The sequence below is a fragment of the Camelus ferus genome, chromosome 6 (assembly GCF_009834535.1).
Source record: "Camelus ferus isolate YT-003-E chromosome 6, BCGSAC_Cfer_1.0, whole genome shotgun sequence".
Lineage (NCBI taxonomy): Eukaryota > Metazoa > Chordata > Mammalia > Artiodactyla > Camelidae > Camelus > Camelus ferus.
Window position 1 is genome coordinate 43,832,122 of NC_045701.1, and position 24,659 is coordinate 43,856,780.

Here is a 24,659-nt window from a genome sequence, read left to right on the forward strand (position 1 = left end):
TTTCAGAATCTGTAACATACCATTCATGTGCACTGAAAGTTGACAAAAGAGGATGAATATCCAAAATGTATCTGATCACAGTGCTCATTTTTCAAAGAGCACTTTGGAAAACATTTATGGCTTCTATCCAGTTTCTTTCTTAACTCTAATGACTCCAAAATTTGCACCAGTCCGTTTCTGCAGTCATTTTGGTGCTTGCCCAGGCCTGAATTGAACTCCCATCCTACAGTTGTACTCTGGGAGGACTTGGAAACAGTTCACCAGATAACCTTGGCTCTAGGATTTTGCTTCTCTTTAGTCTGCATGTTGGGTTCTGCTGTAGATTGTTATTTGTGTCCTCCTAAATGCATATGTTCAAATCCTGACCCTCAGGTGATAGTGTTAGGAGGCAGCGCCTTTGAGAAATGCTCATTAGGTCTTGAGGGCAGGGCGCTCCTAACAGGACTAGTGCCCTTGTGGGAGAGGCCCCAGAGTTAGTCCCATTCTGCCAAGTGAAGACACAATCAAAAGGTAACTCTGGGAGAAAGAAAAAAAAAAAGGACATCCATCTGTGAACCAAGAAGCAGGACCTCACCAGACACCAGATCTGCTGACGCCTTGATCTTGGACTTTCCAGCATCTAGAACTGAGAAATACGTTTCTGTTTTTTATAAGCCACCCAACCTATGGTATTCTGCTAGGGCAGCCCAAATGGGCCAAGACAGGTTCTGATGATATCTCCAGCCTTAAATCCGCTTAATGAGGTTTGACAGGTCGGAGCAAGGGATTGAACTGTCGTTTCGGTTAGCATTGGCTACTGACTAGTTTATAGTTTGTCCTTCATACAGTGTAGTTTTTACTCTTGAAAAATACATCTGTTCAAAACAAATTTACTCTTCACCTAGGTTCCTTGATGACTATAATTAAGATAAAGTTGTGCAAAAGGATACCGAATAAAAATAACTTTACTGTGGGATTATTTTAATTTAATCTTCTATACAATTTACTTGCAACTTTCCAGTCTTTTTGATATACTCATAAGCATGTATTTTTATATTCATAAATTGTATTTCATATATTGCGTGTACAATATCCTGAAACAAACTTTTTTCTCTTAATACCAGTTAACATCATTCCATGTAAGCAAATACATAACTATTTTATACTCTTTCCCAGGTGCACAGTATTTCCTTGTGTGCCAGTACGAACAAGTGCCATCAATGAACACTTAACCAAAATATGAAAATCCTTATACATACAAATTTGCATACTCATTTATATTTTTTTCCCAGTTTGAGATTATTGAAATGTATCTTGTAAGTTTAAGGTCAATGTGATGATTTGATGGACATATATATTGCAAAATGATTACTACAGTAAGATCAGTGAACCTATTTACCACCTCCCATAGTTGCAGTTTGTGTGTGTGTGTGTCTGTGTGTGGTGAGAACTATTTTAAGATCTACTCTTAGCAACTTTCAAATATACAATACAGTATTGTTAACTATGGTTACCATGCTGTAGATTGCATCCCTGGAATTACTCACTTTATGGAAGTTTGTACCCTTTGACCACCTTCACCCTCATGTATTTTCTTAGGTTCATGAAATAGCTGAGTTAAAGGACATGTGTTTTAAGTTGAAAAGTGAATGCTTTTTTAAAGTGCAGATATTCACTTATCCCCATGGTATAAACTATAAATATTTTCTCTATTTTAATAATTTATAGTTTTTCTGCCATATAAACTTTAAGAAAATTGTCATCTTTTGTGTGGCAAAAAGCACGAAACATGAAATCTACCTTCGTGTTTTCAAGTGTTCATGTAGTAGTGTTAGTTATATCCACATTGCTTGTACAGCAGATCTCTAGAACTTACTCACTTTGCACAACAAACTGTATACTCGTTGAACAATTCTCCACTTCCCTCTTCCCTCAGCCCCTGGCAGCATTCTACTTTCTGCTTCTATGAATTTGACTACTTTAGATACCTCATAGAAGTGAAATTATACCGCACTTGTCCTTCTGTGACTGCCTTATTTCACTTAGCATAGTGTCCTCAAAGTGGTCACATATGACAAGACTTCCTTCTTTTTTTAAGGCTGAATGACTTTGCTGTTAATGTATATACCATATTTTCTTTACCAAACCATCTGTCAGTTTAGGTTGTTTCCACCTCTTGGCTACTGTGGGTAATGCTCAATGAATGTGGGAGTGCTAAGTATCTCTTCAAGATCCTGATTTCAATTCTTGAATACTCTTCAGATGGGATTACTGGATCACATGGTAGTTCTAGCTGTCATTTTTAATGGAACCTTTATACTGTTTTCCATAGTGGCTGTATCATGTTACATTCCCACTAGAAGTGTGTAAGGGTTCCAGTTTCTCTGTATCCTTGCCAACACTTTTTTTTTTTAGGGCCATCCTAACGGGTGTGGGGTGGTATCTAACGGTGGTTTGGATTTGCATTTGCCTCATGATTAGTCATATTGAGCATCTTTTCATATACTTATTGGCCATTTGTGTATCTTCTTTAGACAAATATCTTTTTCAGTACCCTGTTCATTTTTTAATTGGGTTATTTAGGCTTTTTACTCTTGAGTTTTAATTCCTTGTATACTTCAGTTATTAACCCTGTACCAGATATGTGATTTGCAGATCTTTTCCCCATTCCACAGGCTACCTTTTCACTCAGTTGATGGTTTTCTTTGCTGTGCAGCTTTTTAGTTTGACATAGTCCTACTTGTCTGTTTTCACCTGTGCTTTTGTTGATAGATCCAAGAAATCACTGCTAAGACCAGCATTTTGAAGCTTTTCTCCTATTTTCATTTAGGAGTTTTAAAGTTTCAGGTCTTAAGTCTGTCTTTAGTTCACTCTGAGTTGATTTTTGTGTTTGGTAGAAAGGTCCAGTTCCATTCTTTTGCATGTGGATATTTCTCAGCACCATCTGTTGAAGTTTGGTTTTTTTTTTTTTTTTTTTACTATTTTCTGCATGTCTTAAAAAAGCTTTCTCTACTAAAAGATCATAAAACTAACCTCATATTTCTTTAGCACTTTATGGTTTTATTGTTTTAAAAGTAAACCTTTAAAAGTGTGTTCTCCTTCCCCCACAGAAAAAGGAAATTCAATATTCCCATACTACTATTTGTATAACCTAACTTTCCCCTTGTCTCTACCAAGAGAGACTTCTTTTGGGCTACAAGTAACAAAATACACAACCAAAAGGAGATTAAACAATGTGAGGAATTTATTATCTCAACATAACAAACAGTCCAAAGGTAAAGCAATTTCAGGATTGGTTAATTCAGAAGCACAATTCAGGTGCTTTCTATCTGTGCATCCTGCCAGTGTGATGATAGCTTTCATCTTTATACTTGTCCTTTCTTGGTCATCAGACGGAAGAGAAGGTGAGAGAGATACTAATATTCTTTGGCCCTGGAGTCACTGAATTCTTGTCTATATCTCACTTTATCTATATATTTTACTTTGTTACGTTAATGGAGCTCTCAAGAACTGAATTCTATTAAAGTGAAATAAAAGTTTTTAAGCGACTTAGGCAGTCAGATATACATATCACACACACACAACACAATGTATATAATGAAATCCTTAAACAGGCATAAAAATTCTTAATAGAAATAAATTATAAGCAATAAAATAATTAAGTTTAATTTAGTGTACTGTTTGCTTTTTTAAATAACAAATTCATAAAAAAAACCAAAATTTGTTAATTCTTACACAAATAATTCTGATTGGTGTATACTTTTCTTTATGCTAATTTCCCACATCCTGAGTTTTGCTTCTCCATCTCTGATTAGATACACATCACTCTAAGCAAATAAGAACGTTTAAATAAGGGTCCTATGTTGGTGTTTAGTTATTTGAAATCAGGTTTTCATTCCGAGTAGTTTCAGTCAAGTGTATGTTATGGTAGAATGTTCTTTTACCTGTTTTAACTTGGTCTATGTTAAATTGATAAAATACAATCTTACTCCTGCTTAAGAATGCATCTTTCATTATATAAGTTAGCAAATAGCTTATATCAATTCAAATGTCCAACAATGTAATTAAACCATTGCTACTTGAAATACTTTATACAGGAATAATTTATCTCTTCACACTATGGAAGTCTTGCATTTCAGTAGGTTCTACAACTTCTGTATCATCACTTGAAATTTACCTAAAAAAGAAAACATGAAAAATCATTCTTTGATTTTTAGGTACAAGGAAAACAGGCCTAAACATCAATTTTCTGCTCTATTTAGGAAGTAGTTTCAGTCAAGAAACTCTCTTATCAAACAACTTTTCACACTCTTTACAATATTTGATAAAGTCAGTGCCATTTTTATGAGATGATTATCTGGTCTGTGAATAAGTGCCTTTGTTTTTCTTTGTAATTCCTCCATTTGGGTATTTCGTTGTTAATCATCATTATTAATAGAAAGGAAATACAGTGATGCTCAATTTCATTATCAGTTGGTAGCTCTGGTGGAAAGATCTTTGGAAAGGAGTTTAGTGATAAAAGACTAATTGGCTTTATCTAGCTTTATATAAAGATATATTCAGAAAACTTTAAAAATTTTTTCAAAAGAAAACATTTTCAGCACTACAAGGAAATTTGTTATCTTAAAAAGAATACTGCAGAAAATCTTCCTTTAAAAGTTAAGAATCATCCCTTAAGTTGTCTTATAAATTTGGATTTCTATAGCACATTTTCTTAAATCATTGTCTATTATGGATTAAAAAATCACTATGAATATAAATATGCTACATATTATACCACAGTAAATGTTTGAATTGATAAAAGTAAAATGAAAGTTTTAGTATTTTAAATGTCCTCTAAGTAACAAAAACAAGAAACAAATAAACAAAAAACACCAGACCTGAAAAATAATTGCTAAAAACATTTGTAAGACATGTCAATTCAACTTACAGGCAGGCATTGAAGATACTTCAGCTGTTACAATACTTTTTATCCCCAAGTTTGATAAGCCACCTCTGATTAAGCCACATGTAAATGCTAAATACTAAAAGGAACAGAAAGTATAAACAATATTAAGGATTTACTAAGATAGTAAAGTTATTGATAAATATGACATTAAGTTAAACTTTGCTATTAATAAGTCATTGCTGTTTAAAAAAATGGTTGTTAGACTTCCCAGCTCCCTGGCCACTAAAACATGGACACATGATTTAAACCCAGCCAACTAGGTGGTCCAGCTCAGACTCTGAATCTGGAGTGAGTGACAAAAACAAGATGGAAACAGGTAAGAATTCGTTCTAGAGGTAGCATAGATAGCTTGTGTCTACTGTCAGCACTGCCCAAAGGATTCTAACTAGTCCCTCCTTGTGGAGTGATGTGGGCTATCTTTCTGGCTGCTTTAAACAACCATGGGAGGTTAAATCATTTTCTGAGCCTTCCCATCAATTCTGTAAACTAATATTTTTACATTCAATCAGAGTTGGTTTCTGCTTTCTCCAGCCAAGAATCTTGACTTATTCAACACTTACAGCCTACCACAACAAAGACTTATCCAGTTCAAAACATCAAAGTGCCAATGTTGAAAAACACTGTAATGTGGAAACAAGGAAAGGAAATGAGACTAAGATTCAGCAGAAAAAAGCAGGACAAAATTGAGAGCCAAAAATCAAATAATCCAAGGAATTTTTGATTATCTACATTTTTGTATTGCATGATATTCAACAACACTACTATATATCTATGAATAATATAGAATATTATTATTTTATAATTATACATAAATGGGTGCTGATAAGTAATCAGATCTGGAGTCATGAAACTAAACTGGAAGAGAACTCAGAGATTGTTCATAATATAACCAATTTTAACTAAGGTCCAGAGGGGTTATATAACTTACCCAATGTCACAAACCTATGAATTGTACAGTTAGCTTCAAATTAGATTTATTCGGTCCCAAGTCTATACTATTTCCACTACACCAAACTGCCTTTGTGTTAGATAATTTAGGTATGGACAAATTTTACAGATAAATAGCAGCTTATACATACTGCCCAAGATATTTTAATCACTTCAGAGGAACCCTTACATTAAAATTTGTCAGCTTTTCTTTAATACATCTGGTCTATTCATTGATTCCTACTTGAGACTGAAAAACAAAAATACACAAAACCCAGAAACACAGATATACTTAAAATATGTATTCTCAGGAAAAATGTTAACCACATCAAATTTCTTTAAAAATTTACTGAAGATTGCAAATACAAACTCTGAGGTGAATAATTTTGCATAGCTAATGCTAGTTTTTTAAGCTTGAATATCTTTTCTGATCTATATATGCTATATTGAAGAATCTACCATGAATCTACATTTTAATGGCATTTAAACTACAGTGTTTCTTTAATTGGTCAAAAAAGCCTACTTAGCTACAAGTTAATATAAGTTGTTTTAATATGAACATTTTCATAGAAAAATGTTTAAATAAAAAAAGAACAATTTAAAAAACTATTTTAAATTCGAAAGTCTCTTATGATTAGCACTGTACTCTTCCCCATGGTTCTACTTTTTTCATAATAAAAAACCCCAACCTTCTATTCTATTAAATACCTTAGACGCATGTTCTAAATACTGCTTTCCTGCAGACATTTGAGTAAGCAGGCGAAATTTGTTGTCCTGAAGTACATAGATGCCCTGTTCCAAAAATAGAAAAAACATCCAAAGTCAATGTAATCTATAGTATTTAAAAATTATCTCTTCCCTTCAAAACAAGTTAAAAATTTTAAAAAGTTATTAAAACTTCTTTCCATTGGTAAAATGGGTTCTTTAAATGAAGAAGTTCTGCAATGTTCAAGCTGGAGAGTTGTTCAGCATTTTTAACACTGATATTTACTGAGTGCTTTAAAGAAGATACAAAGATACATAAGACATAGTTACTATCCTTAAAGAACTCAGTCTAGTGTAAAAGAATCAGAAATACATGTCGGGGCGGGGAGCATATAGCTCAGTGGTAGAGTGCGTGCTTTGTATGCACGAGGTCCTGGGTTCAATCCCCAGTACCTCCATTATAAATAAATAAAAAATTACTCCCCTCACCTCTAAAAACAAAAAACTAAAGAAATACATGTCCAGGTGAAATTAGCAGTTATACGTTATTAACTCCTATCTAGAAGGCCAATAATCCAAGTCACTTCTTCCCATTAGCATTTCAAGTACTTCCAAGCTAAGGCTGATATTCTTATATGAAAAAAATGAATTCTATTGGCAGCTACTAGATACATTATCTTCATTTTTTTATACTTTATTAAAATTTACATATTTCCTTAAGTTTTAGAAAATAAATCTATTTAAATTTATAGTTTCCTATACAACCTATGAATTTTTACAATTACAAAGTATTTTAAGAGTAGAAAATATGACAGCAAGTAAGCAATACAAGAGTTATTTAAGAGTTAAATATGCTCCATGAATTAGACTTCAGAAATTACCTGAAAGACATAAATGTGATGTATTTGTGGTTCTGCATAGTATTACTACTAATAATAACAAAGGAACCAAATCCTAAAACCTTTATCATTCTGCTATTTGCTACTTTTTAAACTTAAATTTTGATTGAGGGAAGGAACAGCTATCGTGACTGATAACTGTCCCTTTGTCTTTATTCACTATATCCTATTAGAGAAAAAAAGGAATGATATATTAACAACATATAAGAGAAACATTCCAAAGTTGATTAGAAATTAAGTTTTATATAATAAGTAAATCACTAAAATAGGAGATTTATATTAAGTTAAAAGACTTAAAAAATAGGCCTTAATTTATCTAAATACCTGATGATTTGTCCTTAGATTGTCGATTTGTTTCTTGAATACTGTAGTCCAAAAATCTTTACAAATGAACTTCATGATATCTAACTCATCCTTGAACCTTGCAGTATCTTTTGTAAACCTAAAAAGATCAACTAGAAGTAATATAGTATTTTTCCTCCAAGGAAAGCAGGAGGGGCAAGTTATTCACTAGTTTCCAAAAGCCACAACAGCACTGAACATTTACTGACGGTCATAAAGTGATAAGCACCAAGCAAACAGATCCCATCTCAATGGATTCATGTTCTGTTATATAATTATGGGGCTAAAATCAGTCTAACGGTCTATTAGTCTCACAGTAAGCAGCAATTTTAGGCACAATTTATTCTAGCACATCAAAAAAAACTAAGCATGAGCATGGTATTGTTATATAAAATATAATCAAAGTTCAACTATTCAGATAATAAGAAAGGAATACTAAAAAGAATTGATCTATAAACTGGAAGATTATTACATGCATAACAGAAACTAAGCTATATATTTAAACAAAACTCCAATCCAGTTAAAGAACCTAGTAGACCCTAAGTAAGAAATGCAACAAGATTTCAGATAGTTGTTTCACTATCCAAGTTTTCAGGAAAAAAAATATTCAAAACATAAGATACATATTTTCTTCAAATATTAAAACATGAAAGTTGGATAACTGAGTTAGAATAGCATCAGACCTAAAAAAGAAAATTCAATCTATGAATTAAAAACCAGAGAATAAATAAAATTTGGGAATTAAAACTATCTCAGGTTTTATGCAGTCTTTTCAAATGGGTCATCTTTGTTCATAACCTACCTGGAAGAAAATTTTCAAATCCATACTGCTCACCTTTCTATCAATCCTTGTCCCACTCGAAAACCCATGTTTTCCAGCTTAGTAATACAGCGTCCATTTTCCTATTTAAAAAAATAATAAAGTGCTTTTAGAATGTGAGAATGTTAGCATTCAAAATTTACTTTAAGATGTTGGCGAAAAACATGAATGTAAATGTTCATACTTTTTTCACTGAAGCATTTTAAGAAAAAGTGGATTACAAATCATACTTGAATTTTCTTAGTACTAATCATTTTCATCAGGCAATAAGACAAATAGGGAACTGTTACTATTATTACTTTTCAAAAATGCCAAAGCCTCTTTCCAATTACTCTCCCTGCCTCCCTTGCCTTCTTCCATTTTCAACTATTCTCTCCTCAGTTATAAAAATGAGGTCAAAGGATCACCTTTGCCTCTGTGCTGTCACTAAGTTCTTCTGTCCCTTGCTTCAAGCTTTCAATTCTCAGTGTGTCTTAGTTGATGACCCCCCTACCATATGCCCAGAATCATGCAGTTGCTTTGCTTTTCCTTGGACAATCTGAAGGCTTTAAATACCACCCCTCTGTGGAAGACACCCCAAATCCTTCAGATGACCTACAAAGCCCTGTACAATCCAGATTCTTGTGCCTCAACCTTCTACTCTTCTTCACTCACTCCATCCAGCTCCACGGATCTCCTACCTGTCGTTAAACATGCCAGGCAGTTTCCAAACTCAGGGCTCTTGCATAGGCAGGTCTCCCTCCAGATACTCACCTGACCAACTCCTTTGCATTAAGTCTTCACTCACATGTCACCATCTCAGTGAGGCCCATTTTAAACTTCTTTTAAAACGGCAGTATCACTGCACTTCAGAAACTCTATCCTAGTGATTCTTAACTGTCTCAAGACTAGCAATATCAGTCAGCATGACAGGGGAACTTGTAAAAGCTGCAAATTCAGTAATCCCACCCCCAGTTTACTGAATCAGAAACTGCAGATGTGGATCAGTAACCTGTGTTTTAAGAAGCCCTCCAAAAGTGATTCTAATGTTCTATCCCATTTCTCTGCTTAATTAATCTCCAAAAACTTCTCTCACCATTTAACGCAATGTACATTTTACTAATTTTATATGGCTCATGTGCCTCCATCCCCACCCTCTCCTAGAATACAGCTGCAAGAGGGCAAGAATTTTTATCTGTTCTGAAGCCTGTTGTCTCCCACTCACACCACAGGCCTCACCTTTCCCTGAACTTTCTTCTAAGGAAGCCATGTCCTCCACTAATGGGTTGGACTACTAAATCTGTATTTCTAGTACAGACTTCAGTGGGGACAGCCATCATAGCCCCTCAAATTAGGCAAATTAAAAATGATACCATCTTAATGTCCTCAGCCTGCTCTGCCTCCACAATTCTTTTAACTTCACTAATGGCACCACCATCTATCTAGTTACCACGAACAGAAAACTTCCATTTTCTTCACCTCTTTGCTTTCACACACACTGCAGTCCTGTGGAGCCTATTGTCCACATGGTTCCCAAAATCCTTCTTCTCTCTCCATCCTTACTGCTTAAGTTAGCCCTTATTTCTCTCCCAATCTTCAATTAGGGCTTTCCAACTGATCTCATCTCTAGTTTTTTCTTCCTTTGATTTATCTTCTGTATTTCTGGTATTACAGACTTTCTAAAAGACAAATCATGTTGTTTCTCTACTGGACCTCTCAGCACCTTCTAAAGTCAAACTCCTTCATATGGCATTATGTGCCTCTCCTTAAAAGATCCCAGGCTAGTTACCCAGATTCACTAACAGCCACGTATCCACAAACATGCTTCTTCCACCACTCTGAAATTTCTATAGCGAATCCAGAGGCATGGTTTTGTCTGCCTCCATGCCTCTGCACATGCTGTTCCCTAGACTGCACACCCTTTAAGTTCTGCTCAAGTATCACATCCTCCCAGAAGCCTTCTCTGATACTCCTTTGGGCCCTATACTATTTTAATACTCTGAACATACATCTGTTATTTATCACTATCCTTAGTTTTTCTGTTATTTTCCACACTCACTCCCAAACATGCTCAGGTAGAATGAGTACCTGTAAGTCACAATGCTCTTTATAGAACAATCTGCTCTTTTTTCAATCACCTAGGAATATATTGATAAGCAGGAAATACGCTTATATGCAGACATTCTCAAATCCTAACTATGATCACATGAGCTTTTGAATGGAGCCCCAGTAAAAACCTTCTAATTTGCTACCTGTTCATTCACTTTGGCATCTGTGAGTACTCACTAGTAAGTAAAAAATTTTTAAGAAAAATTAAACTTGAGAATATTTTATCCATTAATCTGTTAAAAACTGTATCTCCATAAATTGGTAAATGCCCAGTTATTCAATTTTTAGATTTAATTTCTCTTCAAGCACAGTTTGAAAATCATTGATTTGGAGGGTGAGAACATTGGTTTTTTTCCTTTATTTCACTTCAACTTATGACTTTATGTCTGAAAAGACATATAAAAACCATTTCTGGATGATAGGTATCATGTCTTTCTTTTACATTTTTTATTATAAAAATTTGAAGCACACTCAAAATAGAGACAGCAATGTAATAAACCTTTATACACCTAGATTCCACCATGGATTCTAATCATCAAGACTACCACATAACTTTTTAAAAATCCTTTTTGCTTAGATGCACTTTCAACTTTTCCCCCCACCATTTACAAATTGCAATAGGAAAAGAAAGTCATTTTTAGTTTAAATGATTAAAAACTTAACGATTTCCTTTCTCTCATATGACTAGCACAGCTCTCAAAATTAACAGTCATGATTAAAACAGATGTTTTGTTTTATTTTCACTAATTCATTGGGGAAAAAAGAGAAGGGTTTAAAAAAAATGTTTTCCTGGGCAAGAGTTGGAAGAGGGAAAGAAAGTAGAGGAAAATGAAGAGAATTGATTACACACGTGGTGGGGTGGGGAGCAGTGGTTTTATGATAAAAGAGTAAAAGGGATGTGCTGCTAATTATTCTCTGGGGAAAAAGGTAGAAGGAAGACTATCTTTGCACAAACAGCAAATGTCTGTTACTCAGCACAGATGCTAAACATTAACTATTGGTTGATGATGACAAAGTCAAAAGTTTGTAACTTGGAAAAATTCTCTATTACAGATGGTTCTGAATAAGAACAGAATTTGTTTCATTTCCAATACTCTTCCTGATGCCTTCTTACTAATATCTCTACTGCATAATGCCATAGACTGTCTGTCTCCCTCGAAAATTCGTATGTTGAAATCTAACCCCAAGTGTGATTTTATTAGGAGGTAGGGCCCTTGGGAGATGATTCTGTCATGAGGATGGAACCCTCAAGAATAGGATTAGTGCTCTTATAGGAGAGATCCCAAAGAGCTAGCTAGCCCCCTCCCACCATGTGAGCACAGAGCCAAAGCGCATCCATCTATGAACCAGGAGGAGGCTTTCACCAGTCAATGGATCTGCCGGTGCCCTGATCCTGGACTTCCCAGCCTTCAGAATTGTAAGAAATAAATTTCTGTAGTTTATAAGCCACCTAGTCTGGTACTTTTGCTATAGTACCCCAAACAGACACTATCCTTCTTGTAGTTTAAAACTGGCAGTACCTCTTCCTGGATGTCCTACAGGCACCACAATTCAACCTGTCCAAAATAATTCATTAACTTCAGCTCTTCTCCTTTATTCCCTCTCCACAAGCTTGACCACCTAGCTGCTCAAGCTAAAAACCTGGATAATTTTTAACACTCACTCCTATATTTAACCGAATCCTAGAAATTCTACCTCCTATCTCTAAAACCATTCTGCTTCTCCTTATCCAGATCTTCAGCTCCTTCCTGGACCCCTGCAATACTGAATCTTCTTACAAGGATCTTCCCTCTCCAGCCCAAATACTGGATTTTCTTTCTGAAATGCTAATGGGCAATGTCATTCCCCTCCTTAAAAATCCTCCACTGAGAAGGTCCATGTTTTTCATTCATACAAGGCTCTTTCTACCTTCAACTTTCAATACTTCTCACTCTCCACCTGTTCAATCAAGCCACAGTAAAATGCTTAAGCATACTTAAACACACCACACTCTTTCATACCTCTGTGCCTTTACCTTTGCCTAGGATGCTTTCTTACCCTCACATTCTACCTCTCTTTATCAACAGCATTATAGAAAGAGCTTTTGACTTGAGCAAGACTTTGGAATATCTCACTTACAAAATCCTACAACTCCATGATTCCATATCTAATTACCACCCAATGCATTCATTATTCATTGAACCCCTATTCCCTAATAACTAGGAGGTAGGGACTATCTTATTCATCTAACAGTGTCAGGCCCACAATACACTCTTAATATATTTTCTGAATGAATCAATGAGTGAATGAAGACTCCCACACATTAGAAGTTATCTCCACAAGGATGGGGCCATTATTTCGTTCATTACTACATCCCCAGCGCCTAGCTCTGACGTATAATGGACACTAAGTATATATTTTAAAATTAATTAAACTTTGTTTCCTAATTATAGTAATGCCTGCAAAGTTTCCTTTGCTTTTACCTCAGCTCTCATTAGCCTTTTTTCTTTGAGCTGCCTGCGGTGTTACTGAGGGTTAGCGATGGGAAGGGAGGGACAGGATTCTCAGCTGGGAGACGTCTGTCCAGTGGACGATTCGGAAGTGCTGGAAGTGACGACAGAATTAAGCAGGGGTGCCAAAATCAGCTGTGCAGTTAACTCTGCTGCAATCATTGTGGGGACAACACATGCAAGGGACAAAACTAAAAATCTGTAGCCTGGACAAAGAAGTATCAAATAGTAGAAGATACGAAAGAGATAAGGATGAAAGAATGGAGACAGCTGACAGGTTCTAGGGCTTAGGATACCTGCAGGTCGGCCAGTCTGTCTACACCTTGGGAGGCAATGAGTGGCGACGGGACAGGGGTTGAAAGAAAGCACTGAGTGGATACAAGGAATGTCACCGCAAAAGGACCTCACGGGCTTGTGGCCGAACTCACCACCTCCCCCTGCTCCGCGGACTTGTACACTCCAGACACCACCTCGTTATGCAGAAGCAAAAACAACGCCTCGTCCGCCATTTCCTGCTTATTCTTCCCAGCTAGGGAGCCGAATCCCGTTTGGGCCAGGCTCGGAGGTTCCGGCTAGAGCCTGAGCAGTTTGGCCGGCGCCGCGGCTCACTCAGTCCGCAGGCCGTCCCCCGCTGAGAGGAGACGGAGGAATTCACCCAGCTTCCGGAAGGGTGGTACTGAACTCAGCCTGAGCCGGGGCGAGCCCACCCGAGGGGCACCAAGTCCTTGGGCCGAACGGGAAAATCTGACAGCGGCGGGCGCCAAACCCAGCCCGCGGAGACCCGATCCGACCCCTGCGGGTGGGGGCGAAAACACAACTTCCGGTCCCGTCTACCCGGCGTTCCGCCAGCTCTATGGTTACCAAGTTCCTTCCCGGGAGTGAACTGCTGGCTCCCAGATAGGAGAGGATTTCTTTCCCACACGCCGTCGAACGCGGCGGCCGGGGCAGGTGGGAAAGTACGACTACAGGAGATCCGCTGCGATCTCTGTGTTAATGAGCTATGTTATAACTACAAGAATTTCTATTAGCTTCATCAGAGGTTCCACTTATGCCCTATGTTCCTTGATATGAAAAGTTGTAAAAACAAAAAATGAATAAATCGTCATTTTTCAGGCTATGAATTTTAGGTATATTGAGAAATTATCTCAATCCATTTTGAATTAAGTTTGGGTATACAAAAAAGATTTAGACCGTTTTGGCCATCATCAAGTTTACTGGTTTTACGAGGGGGGTGGAGTAGGCAAAGAACAAGATCATTTGAATCAGAAAATTCAAATGAAAGACTTAAGAAGTGCGACGTCACTGTGGGACGGAGTTCAGATAAGAATGTACGGCGGATGTGGGACTTAACTCCTACAGACGTGCAAATACATATGTTAAATCACATGCACATCTTAAATTTGGCAAACTTTGACTTAAACATGTTGCTTAGCCTATGATTAGTTCTTAGTAATTCACAAAGGAGTTTTTTTCCCAATTAATTCATTGCTTCCCCCAAATTAACATGTCGAGTTTTCTCAAATTCTAAACAGTAACCTCTCAACTCTTCATACCCTTTCACAGTAATTTAAGATTATGTTCCCGTAATTGGAATTGTGCCAGCTTTATTTTTTTAAACATGTACCTTCTAATGTTTGGATCACCTTTTTCAATCACCACATAAATCAAGCATTTAAGTTTCACCTAATCCTTTGAAAACACTCATTTTGAAGAGTTATTTTGCAATCATAATTTTTCCAGCACTAAAATTTCCCATATGTGAAATTAGGTCCTTTATATCCTAACTGTATTCTCTTCATCACCACCATCAAGGAAAAGGTGTCCAAGCCCACCACTGAGGTCAAAGATTAAGCAAAAGATTGGCAACTTACTAAGGTTGATTTCTTAAACTACAACAACATGTGTTCTTTGGATATTTTGGAGGCTAGAGGGGAATATATTAATGTTCAACTAAATGTTGAACATGGCATCCCCTTGATTGTCCCCCCAAAATCAGAGTATGTTAAATTTCCCAGGATCTTAGTAATAGATCCTATGTAAGTAGGAATAGATCCTACGTTTTTGGCTACCTCTAAAAGCATCTTCCCATGGAAACGTTGTTACCCTTCATGGCTAGGATCTACTGTTACCAGATTCTGATGCTTCACCTACTGCCTACTACACAGGATTGTAATAAGGATCAACGAGACCAAGTATGCTCACATCAGAATCAAACAATTATTTATCAACCCTCATCCCTCTTACCCAGCTTTACCTTTTCTTTTTTTGTTCAGCACTTAACCCATTTCTACCATGCTATGTTATTTACTTACGGTTATCATCTGTGTCCACACTCTCCCTGCCACCAAGCTCCTTGGGGGTAGATAACTTTATTGTACACTGATGTATCCAAGTGCCTAGAATAGCGTCTGGCACATAGTAGGGGCTTAATAAGTATTTGCTTAATGAATGAGTACATGAATGATCTTTGCTCCCCGAGGAGCCTATAAACTCCATGGAAGCAGGAACCGCAGCTATCTTGTTTTAGGCTTTTCCCTCAGAGCCAAGCTTAACCCAGTAAGAACTTTCAGGATTGTTAGATGAATTAAAATGGTAGCTCGGGTTAAATAAAGTTGGGATGATAATACTTGGTACAAGGATGCCTGACTTGACAGATGGAGGATAAAAACCCAGATTATTCATAATATTGTCTCTGTGGGGAAATGCTTCCTGAGCTACCATTTGCAAATACATTTCTGAAACAAAACCGGTTCTCAGGTTGGCAGTGCAGGTAAAGCCTAACCAAAAGCTGACGACACTCTCACAAAGAACAGGACTACTCCCCCAGGCCCCATTTAAACCAGTCAGCTGTAGGACGGGTGTAGGAGCTAATGCCCATCTCATCTGTCTCACTGTCGTTTTTCTTGCAGTATTAGGTCTGAATGATGATTCCAGGCCGTTGTGACCTAGCGACAGTTAACTCCAGTATCTCCAGTCTCAATTTCCCTATCAGTAATAAAAGGCATTTTATTCAAGCTTTTGGTTTGTGGGGGACAAGGCACGTAAAGTGTTTCACACAAATTACATAATTGTTAGCTATCACGATGAAAAGCTTTCCCCTTCCTTCGCTCTTTGCTTCCCTCGACTGTCTCTGGTTTACCCTCATCAAGGGAAGCCCGCGCCCCTCCCACCCCTCCTGTGAGCATGCGCACCAACAGAATGGCCGCACCCTCTCCTAATCAAATCATTTGCCGGGGAAGGGGGAAAATAGACTCGCCTCCGCCCTACGCTGACAGGAATGGGTGGTTAAACGGTAGGAGGCATGTCATACACGGGGTAAAAAGGGCTGGAAAACTGCGCTTTCCTCACCCAAAAAGCCGACCCGCGAACCCACGTCTCCGAGGACCAGGGGACTCTCAAACCCACCCCGGCTCTGCGCTAGAAGCAGAGCCCAGCCACCCGCAGCTAACCCGGGAGGGAGGCACCGCCTGGCGGACTTTTCATTGGCCCAGAGTCCCATAGGCCGGCAGCTTCTCCCCCTTCCGGTTGCTGAGTGGTTGAGGCCGAACTACAACTCCTCTCGTCATTGGCTGAGCCCTGCTGTCAGTCCTCTGGCGTCTCGCAGCGCGACCCAGCCAGGCGCGGCCTGCCGAGCAGTCTCGAAGCCTGCTGCAGGGAGAAGATGGCGGTCGCAGTGAGAACTTTACAGGAGCAGCTAGAAAAGGCCAAAGAGAGCCTTAAGAACGTGGATGAGAATATTCGCAAGCTCACCGGGCGGGATCCGAATGATGTGAGGTGAGGAGCGGATGGGAAATGCCGGCCCCGAGGGCAGTCGTGAAACCGGGGTGAATTGGGGGCGGGGAGGGCGGCCAGCCCTGAGGAGGCTGGAACATCGAGGCCTGGTCCCGGGCAGCCGTAGAACCCCGTCCTTGCTGAGGTGGGAGTTTCCCAGGCCCCCGCCGTAGGTCCTGGGGCGCAGGTACGTGAGGAAGTAGAGCGGGCCCTGGTTGCGCCGGGATGGCCTCCTGTCCTGTGGAAAGGCCCGGACTGCCGATTCCCGCCCTCGGCCCTGCAGGCCCGGAACTGCTGCACAAAGCCTTCCTCCCGCCGAGGCCCCGGTCCGGAGCTGGCCCGGAGACCCTTCCGGGACGAGCCGCCCCCTCGCCCCTCGGCGCTTGCCCACGTGCAACTTCCTTGGGGCTGGCAAAATTCCGACCTGATCCAAGCTTGTTAATGGGTAGTTGCACCGAGGTAAATATAATTTCTGTGTTAGTGATCTTGGAAAAACAGGGAGGTTTCTATATAGTACTTCCTGCCTTGATTCAAACACGTGACTTTGAAACCGTCATTTTAGAACTTTTCTGGTTATTTTTTCTTGATGATGAACTACGCCCGTTAAAGTATTTGGTGCACTTAGATATGATTTTTGTACTGACTTGTAAATATCTCATAGGCCCATCCAAGCCAGGTTGCTGGCCCTTTCTGGTCCTGGTGGAGGTAGAGGACGTGGTAGTTTATTGCTGAGGTAAGATTTCCTGAGGATTTGATTCATTTGCTAAGATCATTGGCACTTATTATACTAAATTAATGTATCGACTTAAACAACATTCGTGGTAGAGCCGATGTTAGAAATGTTTGTTTTGTTTAAAGCTGTAATCAGCCTTAGTTTTCTGTATAGTTACCCTTTTAACTTCATTTACATGCAGAAATGGAGATTGAAGAATATAGTAACTGTACCAGTCATGTGTAAACGTAATTTATTCCCATGTAGTTTTTTTTTCAATGCTGAAAAACTACCTGGGAATAAATGCCCAGTTAAGGTTGCTTTATTTAATTGGAAGGGTTTTTGAAGATTGCAACTAAATTCTCTTTCTTAAATGAAAATATCATTTATCTAAAATTTCAAGTGCTTAATATTGGTCATTGTTTGTTGCAGGCGTGGATTCTCAGATAGTGGAGGAGGACCCCCAGCCAAACAGAGAGACCTTGAAGGGGCAGTCAGTAGGTATGCTGAGGGACAAGATTCTGAAGGCATATTTGTGTGTTCTGTCTTTTGAGGTAGCATGCAAATTAAATATTTAATAAATATTATTTTGTTCAGTTGTATTAGAATTAAGTAGTATACCACTTTCCCTGAGTTTGTTTCCCTGGTATTTGACTAAACTGAGACAGCCGATATCCCTCAGAACTCAGTTGTTCAGTTACTGTTAATAGAAATTTTACCAAAGCAAAGGTCATGAAAAGAATAGGACTGAGAAAAAAGTCGATTTGTGCCACTTTTCTGTCTTGTACTTCAAAAACTAACCTGCTTGAGAAGTATAGGAGATCAGAGTTTGGATTGGTCCTTTTACTACCAGAGGAAAGAGTAAAATGTGATGGAGACATAGAATGAAGCCTCTGGAAATGAGTCCTAAAAAAAGTAGTAGTTTGCCCTTGGTATGTGCTGAAGTCCAATTTTGCAGTGGTCTTTTAAATCGTTTTTCCTATGTCAGGCTGGGCGGGGAGCGTCGGACTCGGAGAGAATCACGCCAAGAAAGCGACCCAGAGGACGATGATGTTAAGAAGGTAATTGAGATTAAAGGGACAATAGAGTATGAATATAGTGTTTTCACCTTACTGCATTTGAAAGAGTGCCACTCGCATTCTAGTTAAATTACTGAGATTTCTTTTCTTCTGCAGCCAGCTCTGCAGTCTTCAGTCGTAGCTACCTCCAAAGAGCGCACACGTAGAGACCTTATCCAGGATCAAAATATGGATGAAAAGGGAAAGCAAAGGTATCTTTTGTATTCTTTTGGAGGAAAACTTGTCAAATAATGCAATTTTAAGAAAATTTTTTAAAATGTTCAGATGTCTGTACTATGTTCCTGTTAGGAAATAGCAGGCTTACATGAAGTGGAACCTTTTGAAATTGGATTTTCTTTTTCTGTTCTTCAGGAACCGGCGAATATTTGGCTTGTTGATGGGCACCCTTCAGAAATTTAAACAAGAATCCACTGTTGCTACTGAAAGGGTATTTAAGCAGTTTTTTCTTTGCTTCCTTAAGTTATCAAAGTAGTGGATGGTGTATTTTTAGAAAGAGCTGAGAAGTTCTTTTAAGATTTAACTGCAGGCTTCATAAAGTGGATTACTGATATTTTGGGGCTGCGGGGAGGTTTAATTGCAGCCTAAAATGAAGCCAAGGTAAAACTTTCTGAAGTTGTTAAATTGTTAGCTGGTCCTTTTTGAGGTGCCATTTAGTAACTTAGTGAACTTCTCTTTGTAGTTCAGAGAGCCAAGTCTGATTCAGGAGAACCTGAGTTCTGGTCTCAGCTCTATAACAATCTCATTTTGCGGTCTTGGACAGTTGCTTCATTTCTTTAGGTCTTAGAGTGCTTTCTTTCAAATAGGGAGTTGAACTTGTTAATCATAAGTAATTCAGTAATTTTGATTTTTAAGAGTTATATCTCAGGCACTGTAGAAACAGAAGCACAAATTAAATTCCCTGGTCTCCATAGTTTATTAACTGGGTCATATTTCTGGAAGTTTTTTACTAAAGCTACAGAACTGTGTTCTTGGAGTTGAATACCAAGTTATTGTTTCTCAGGAGAGAACTATAAGGAAAGGGAGATAACAGTTCAGGTACAGGAGACAAATAAAATTAGAGTTCAGTTTTTATACGTCAACTCTTAGAGAATGTAAAAGGCTTAAAGCATCTTAATGTTCGAGGAATAAGTTGGTAGATTTTTAAAATAGAGAGTTAACTATAGCTTGGCTAGTTACTTTGTTCATGAGGACATCACTTCTGTTAAATTCTTTGATTTGGAAAGAATAACTGAATGTAATCTACAAAGACAGTACTATTTCTATTTTAGATCAATTTATGGAAGAACCTTACCTAAAAGTTATGTTGGAATGGAAGTTGTTGGTATTATGGTTAACGACCTTAACATTTGGATTTTTACATAAAGGTTTTCTTCCTCATTTCTTGACAGAAATTATAATCCACCTCAAATACTAAGTTTGAATTAGCTGGTGTCCAGAATTGCAGTTGTGAAACATATATGCAGACAACAGTAAAATTGTAGTGTTTTACATAATCACAACATACAATAAGCTTTTAAAGATTACTGTTTACCTTTAGCAAAAGAGGCGCCAAGAAATTGAACAAAAACTTGAAGTGCAGGCAGAAGAAGAAAGGAAGCAAGTTGAAAATGAGAGGAGAGAACTGTTTGAAGAGAGGCGTGCTAAGCAGACAGAACTGCGGCTTTTGGAGCAAAAGGTTGAGCTTGCGCAGCTGGTGAGTATATTTTGAAATTCTAAGATTGGTTAGCCTTCATGTTGACAAAAGCACTGACCTTTTACCTTTTCTTCAGCAAGAAGAATGGAACGAGCATAATGCCAAGATAATTAAATATATAAGAACTAAGACAAAGCCCCATTTGTTCTATATTCCTGGAAGAATGTGTCCAGCTACCCAGAAACTAATAGAAGAGTCACAGAGAAAGATGAATGGTAAGTGTACATGAAAAGGTCCTTGGAAAAACTCCTAAATGAGTAAGGTAACACACTCATACATACATGTTTGTTTGCTATAATAAATGTGATTCAATAGATAATTTTTTTTTGAAAGATATTCTAAGATGCTAAGGTGTTTGGAGCACAGGAGCATTTGTTTCATGATAGATTTTAACTGGAAGCTCATATATTGTAGACAGTGCTTAATACTTGTTTATTTCTTAAGCATTTGAGTGAGATGACTTCTCTTTTGTTTGGTAGTCTTAGTAGCCATACATAAATGCTAGTGAATCAAAAATTGAATGTTGATGTAGTCCATAGAGGGCACACATGGAAGAGTAGACACTACTAATATGGTGGCTAGATGATTTGTTTCTTCCTGGGATCAGAAAAATTAATGCATGATATGATACCATAAAACTAATTGTTCAGAAGTTTTGTTCTTTTTCATCTAGTATGAAGTAAAATAGCAAAAGATTATCCTGGTTTTCCATTGGTTAGATACTGTGTAGTTTTCCTGCTACTAATTTCTTAGTGTATAGGTTTCCAGTGGATCTTTGCTTTTGTCATCTTACATCAATTTGTAATTACGTGTTTGCCATAATTGGTCTTCTGTCATCATCTCTTTACAAAGAAGAAATTTAGATAAAGTTCAATGACAATGTGTAACTAGGCGTCAAATTATGACTTGGATTATTCTAAATCATAGTAAATGTTACAAGTGTAAATTTTCGTTCTTTAGCTTTATTTGAAGGTAGACGCATCGAATTTGCAGAACAAATAAATAAAATGGAGGCTAGGCCTAGAAGACAATCAATGAAGGAAAAAGAGCATCAGGTGGTGCGTAATGAAGAACAGAAGTCGGAACAAGAAGAGGGTAAGGTGGCTCAGCGAGAGGAAGAGTTGGAGGAGACAGGTAATCAGCACAATGATGTAGAAATAGAGGAAGCAGGAGAGGAAGAGGAAAAGGAAATAGGTATAGTTCATAGTGATGCAGAGAAAGAACAGGAGGAGGAGGAACAAAAACAGGAAGCGGAAGTTAAGATGGAGGAGGAAACTGAGGTAAGGGAAAGTGAGAAGCAGCAGGATAGTCAGCCTGAAGAAGTGATGGATGTGCTAGAGATGGTCGAGAGTGTCAAAAATGTAATTGCTGAGCAGGAGGTAATGGAAACCAATCAAGTTGAAAGTGTAGAACCTTCAGAAAATGAAACTAGCAAAGAATTAGAGCCAGAGATGGAATTTGAAGTTGAGCCAGATAAAGAATGTAAATCTCTTTCTCCTGCAAAAGAGAGTGCTAGTGCTCTAGAAATGGAAAATGAGCCTGAGGAAAAAGAAGAAAAAGAATCTGAGTCCCAGCCTGAGCCTGTGGCTCAGCCTCAGTCCCTGCCTCAGCCTCAGCCTCAGCTCCAACCCCAGCCCCAGCCCCAGCCCCAGCCCCAGCCTCAGTCTCAGTCTCAGTCTCAGTCTCAGGCCCAGTCCCAGTCCCAGACCCAGACCCAAACCCAGACCCAGACCCAGACCCAGACCCAGCCAGTACTCCAGACCCAGCCAGTACTCCAGACCCAGCCTCTCTCCCAGCCTGAGACTGTGCCATTAGCTGTTTTACAGCTGGCACCTCAGGTTACTCAGGAGCAAGGGCATCTACCACCTGAGAGGAAGGAGTTTCCTGTAGAGTCTGTAAAACTCACTGAGGTAATAGTAGAGCCAGTCTTGACAGTACATCCAGAGAGCAAAACCAAAACCAAAACCAGGAGCAGAAGTAGAGGTCGAGCTAGAAATAAGACGAGCAAGAGTAGAAGTCGAAGCAGTAGCAGTAGCAGTTCCAGTAGCAGTTCATCCAGCAGCAGCAGTGGCAGCAGTTCCAGCAGTGGCAGCAGCAGTAGCCGAAGCAGTTCCAGCAGCAGCTCCAGCAGCAGTGGCAGCAGCAGTAGGGACAGTAGCAGCAGCAGCACTAGTAGTAGTGAGAGCAGAAGTCGGAGTAGGGGCCGGGGGCACAACAGAGACAGAAAGCACAGAAGGAGCGTGGATCGGAAGCGGAGGGATACTTCAGGAGTAGAGAGAAGTCACAAATCTTCAAAAGGTGGTAGTAGTAGAGAAGCGAAAGGATCAAAGGATAAGAATTCACGGTCTGACAGAAAGAGGTCTATATCAGAGAGTAGTCGATCAGGCAAAAGATCTTCAAGAAGTGAAAGAGACCGAAAATCAGACAGGAAAGACAAAAGGCGTTAATGGAAGAAGCCAGGCTTTCTTAGCCTATTCTTTGCAGCAGAAGATTTTGTTGAATAAAAGGATTACCTTTCCTTGTAAGGAGAATGCTGCCTTAAGAATTGCATGTTGTAAAAAATTTTTTGGAAAATACAGACTGTTTGTTTACCAGACATTCTTGTACTTTTGCATAATTTTGTAAGAGTTATTTATCAAAATTATGTGAGGTTCCAAAATATGTAAAAATAATAATAATAAAAAAAGATTAACATCCCTTGTCATCTTTTTTAAAAACCCTATACTCTTCAGTAAGAATCTGTATATTTTAATAGGTAAATCTTAAAGTCTGTTCCCTTCTAATTCTGTATCATACATTGCTTTTGTAGAAATAAATGTGCATTTCTTTCATTAGTTTTGAGATGTCCTTGTTGACGCTTGTATAATAAATATCCTCTTGATACCATTTTGAGCTTTTATCACTAGATACTGAACATGATTAGAATGTTTTGAAGGTTTCCTCACTTTTATTTGCCTTATGAGTTGTCAGAGTCAAAATCTTTGCAGCTTTGATGGGAGCATAGTTTGTTCCCCTTAAAATCACTCTTTTTTCTAATCTCCCTTGTTATTTTAATCTAAGGAGTTCCACCTGTTTTTCATATTTAAAACATAGATTTGGTAGATAACTTAAAATGGTATGATTTGGTTGGCATTTTCTTTATGATTATGGGAGTGTCATTCTTTCGTCTCCATGGTTACTTGTGTGATACAACATATACATCTGATCTGTTAAAGAAAATAATCACTTTACAGGGGAGGGAGGTAGAAAAGTATATTCTAAACTTGGATTTTGAGTTTGTGGTCTTGTCTTAACTTTTGTGTTGGCCCTAACTGAAACATGCCAATATGTGTTTTCAAGAATTTTTGTTTAAGTATTGTATGAAAGTTTACAAAATGAAGGAAATTCATCTACACTTGAATCTGTAAGCAAGATAACACGCAAGTGGTACCAAATGATTATTAACATTGTTTTATAAATTTGTATGAATTTGGAGTATCTGTTGCCCATTACTATAAATGTGCAAATAAATGTGGCTTAGACTTGTGTGACTGCTTAAAACTAGTACTTGTATTAACTTTCTGATGCTTTATACAAGAGAGCACTTAAATTGCAAATGGCCTTTTTTGAGTTCATAATTTAACATTGTGATTGTAGTTTTAGGCTTCACTTTGAATGTTCATTATGCCTTCCCTTGACGAGTAAATGGTAAGAGTAAAAATGTCATCATGCATTTCCACATTGTATAAATGTAAGTGAACATGTTAACGGAATCTTTTTTTTTAAAAAAATCCTTTCTTGAAGCAATTTTTAAATAGTAAAGTAGTAGAATGTCTCAAACTACTACCTGCATCCCTGAGCCAGTTCCACCAAGAGTCACTTCGCCCAGGAATTTGAATACCAGCTTTCAGTACAGATTTTACTTTACTGTGTGCGATGGTGGGGGAAAGGTTGGTAAACACTTGAAAGGGATGACCATAAAACTTAACTTGGTTCTTAAAAAAAAACCCAAAACCCCGTATTCAATGAATCTAAAATAATTGTATGCATTTAAGATCTTGTACAAGTTAAGTTTTGTTCACACATTTTTATCCAGGAAATTTGAACTGTTGTCATGGTGCTTATAGAAAAGATTACTTTGGGCTTTAAGTTCAGTTTTTGGGAATGGCAGTGGCAGTGATGGGACTGTAATGCATGAGCAGGAAAAAAGGAGGAAAGATCTTTGGAG

At 38.0% G+C, this 24,659-nt stretch overlaps 2 protein-coding genes and 1 non-coding gene across 4 annotated transcripts; 2 read left to right on the forward strand and 1 right to left on the reverse strand.

Annotated features, from left to right (window-relative positions):
* Positions 1-3,205: 3,205 nt before the first annotated feature.
* Positions 3,206-13,997, reverse strand: TRAPPC6B (trafficking protein particle complex 6B). Of its 2 annotated transcripts, XM_032481931.1 has the most exons (7): positions 13,626-13,997; positions 13,171-13,291; positions 8,636-8,703; positions 7,783-7,900; positions 6,563-6,646; positions 4,910-5,003; positions 3,206-4,156 (listed from the first exon to the last, which is right to left on the reverse strand). In XM_032481931.1, exons 2-7 carry the CDS (start codon positions 13,180-13,182, stop codon positions 4,125-4,127), a joined length of 408 nt encoding a protein of 135 aa, XP_032337822.1. In that variant the 5' UTR covers positions 13,183-13,291; positions 13,626-13,997; the 3' UTR covers positions 3,206-4,124. The 2 variants fall into 2 exon arrangements, with proteins under 2 accessions (XP_032337822.1, XP_006187982.1); XM_006187920.3 differs by lacking the exon at positions 13,171-13,291.
* On the forward strand, positions 6,945-7,017 carry TRNAT-UGU. Its single transcript has one exon. It is a non-coding gene; the product is annotated as a tRNA-Thr (tRNA).
* Positions 13,998-16,636: 2,639 nt separating the features above from the next.
* Positions 16,637-23,992, forward strand: PNN (pinin, desmosome associated protein). Its single transcript, XM_006187918.3, has 9 exons — positions 16,637-16,971; positions 17,630-17,701; positions 18,113-18,181; positions 18,669-18,741; positions 18,856-18,950; positions 19,111-19,186; positions 20,297-20,452; positions 20,529-20,667; positions 21,413-23,992. Exons 1-9 carry the CDS (start codon positions 16,859-16,861, stop codon positions 22,897-22,899), a joined length of 2,280 nt encoding a protein of 759 aa, XP_006187980.2. The 5' UTR covers positions 16,637-16,858; the 3' UTR covers positions 22,900-23,992.
* The last annotated feature ends 667 nt before the right edge of the window (positions 23,993-24,659 follow it).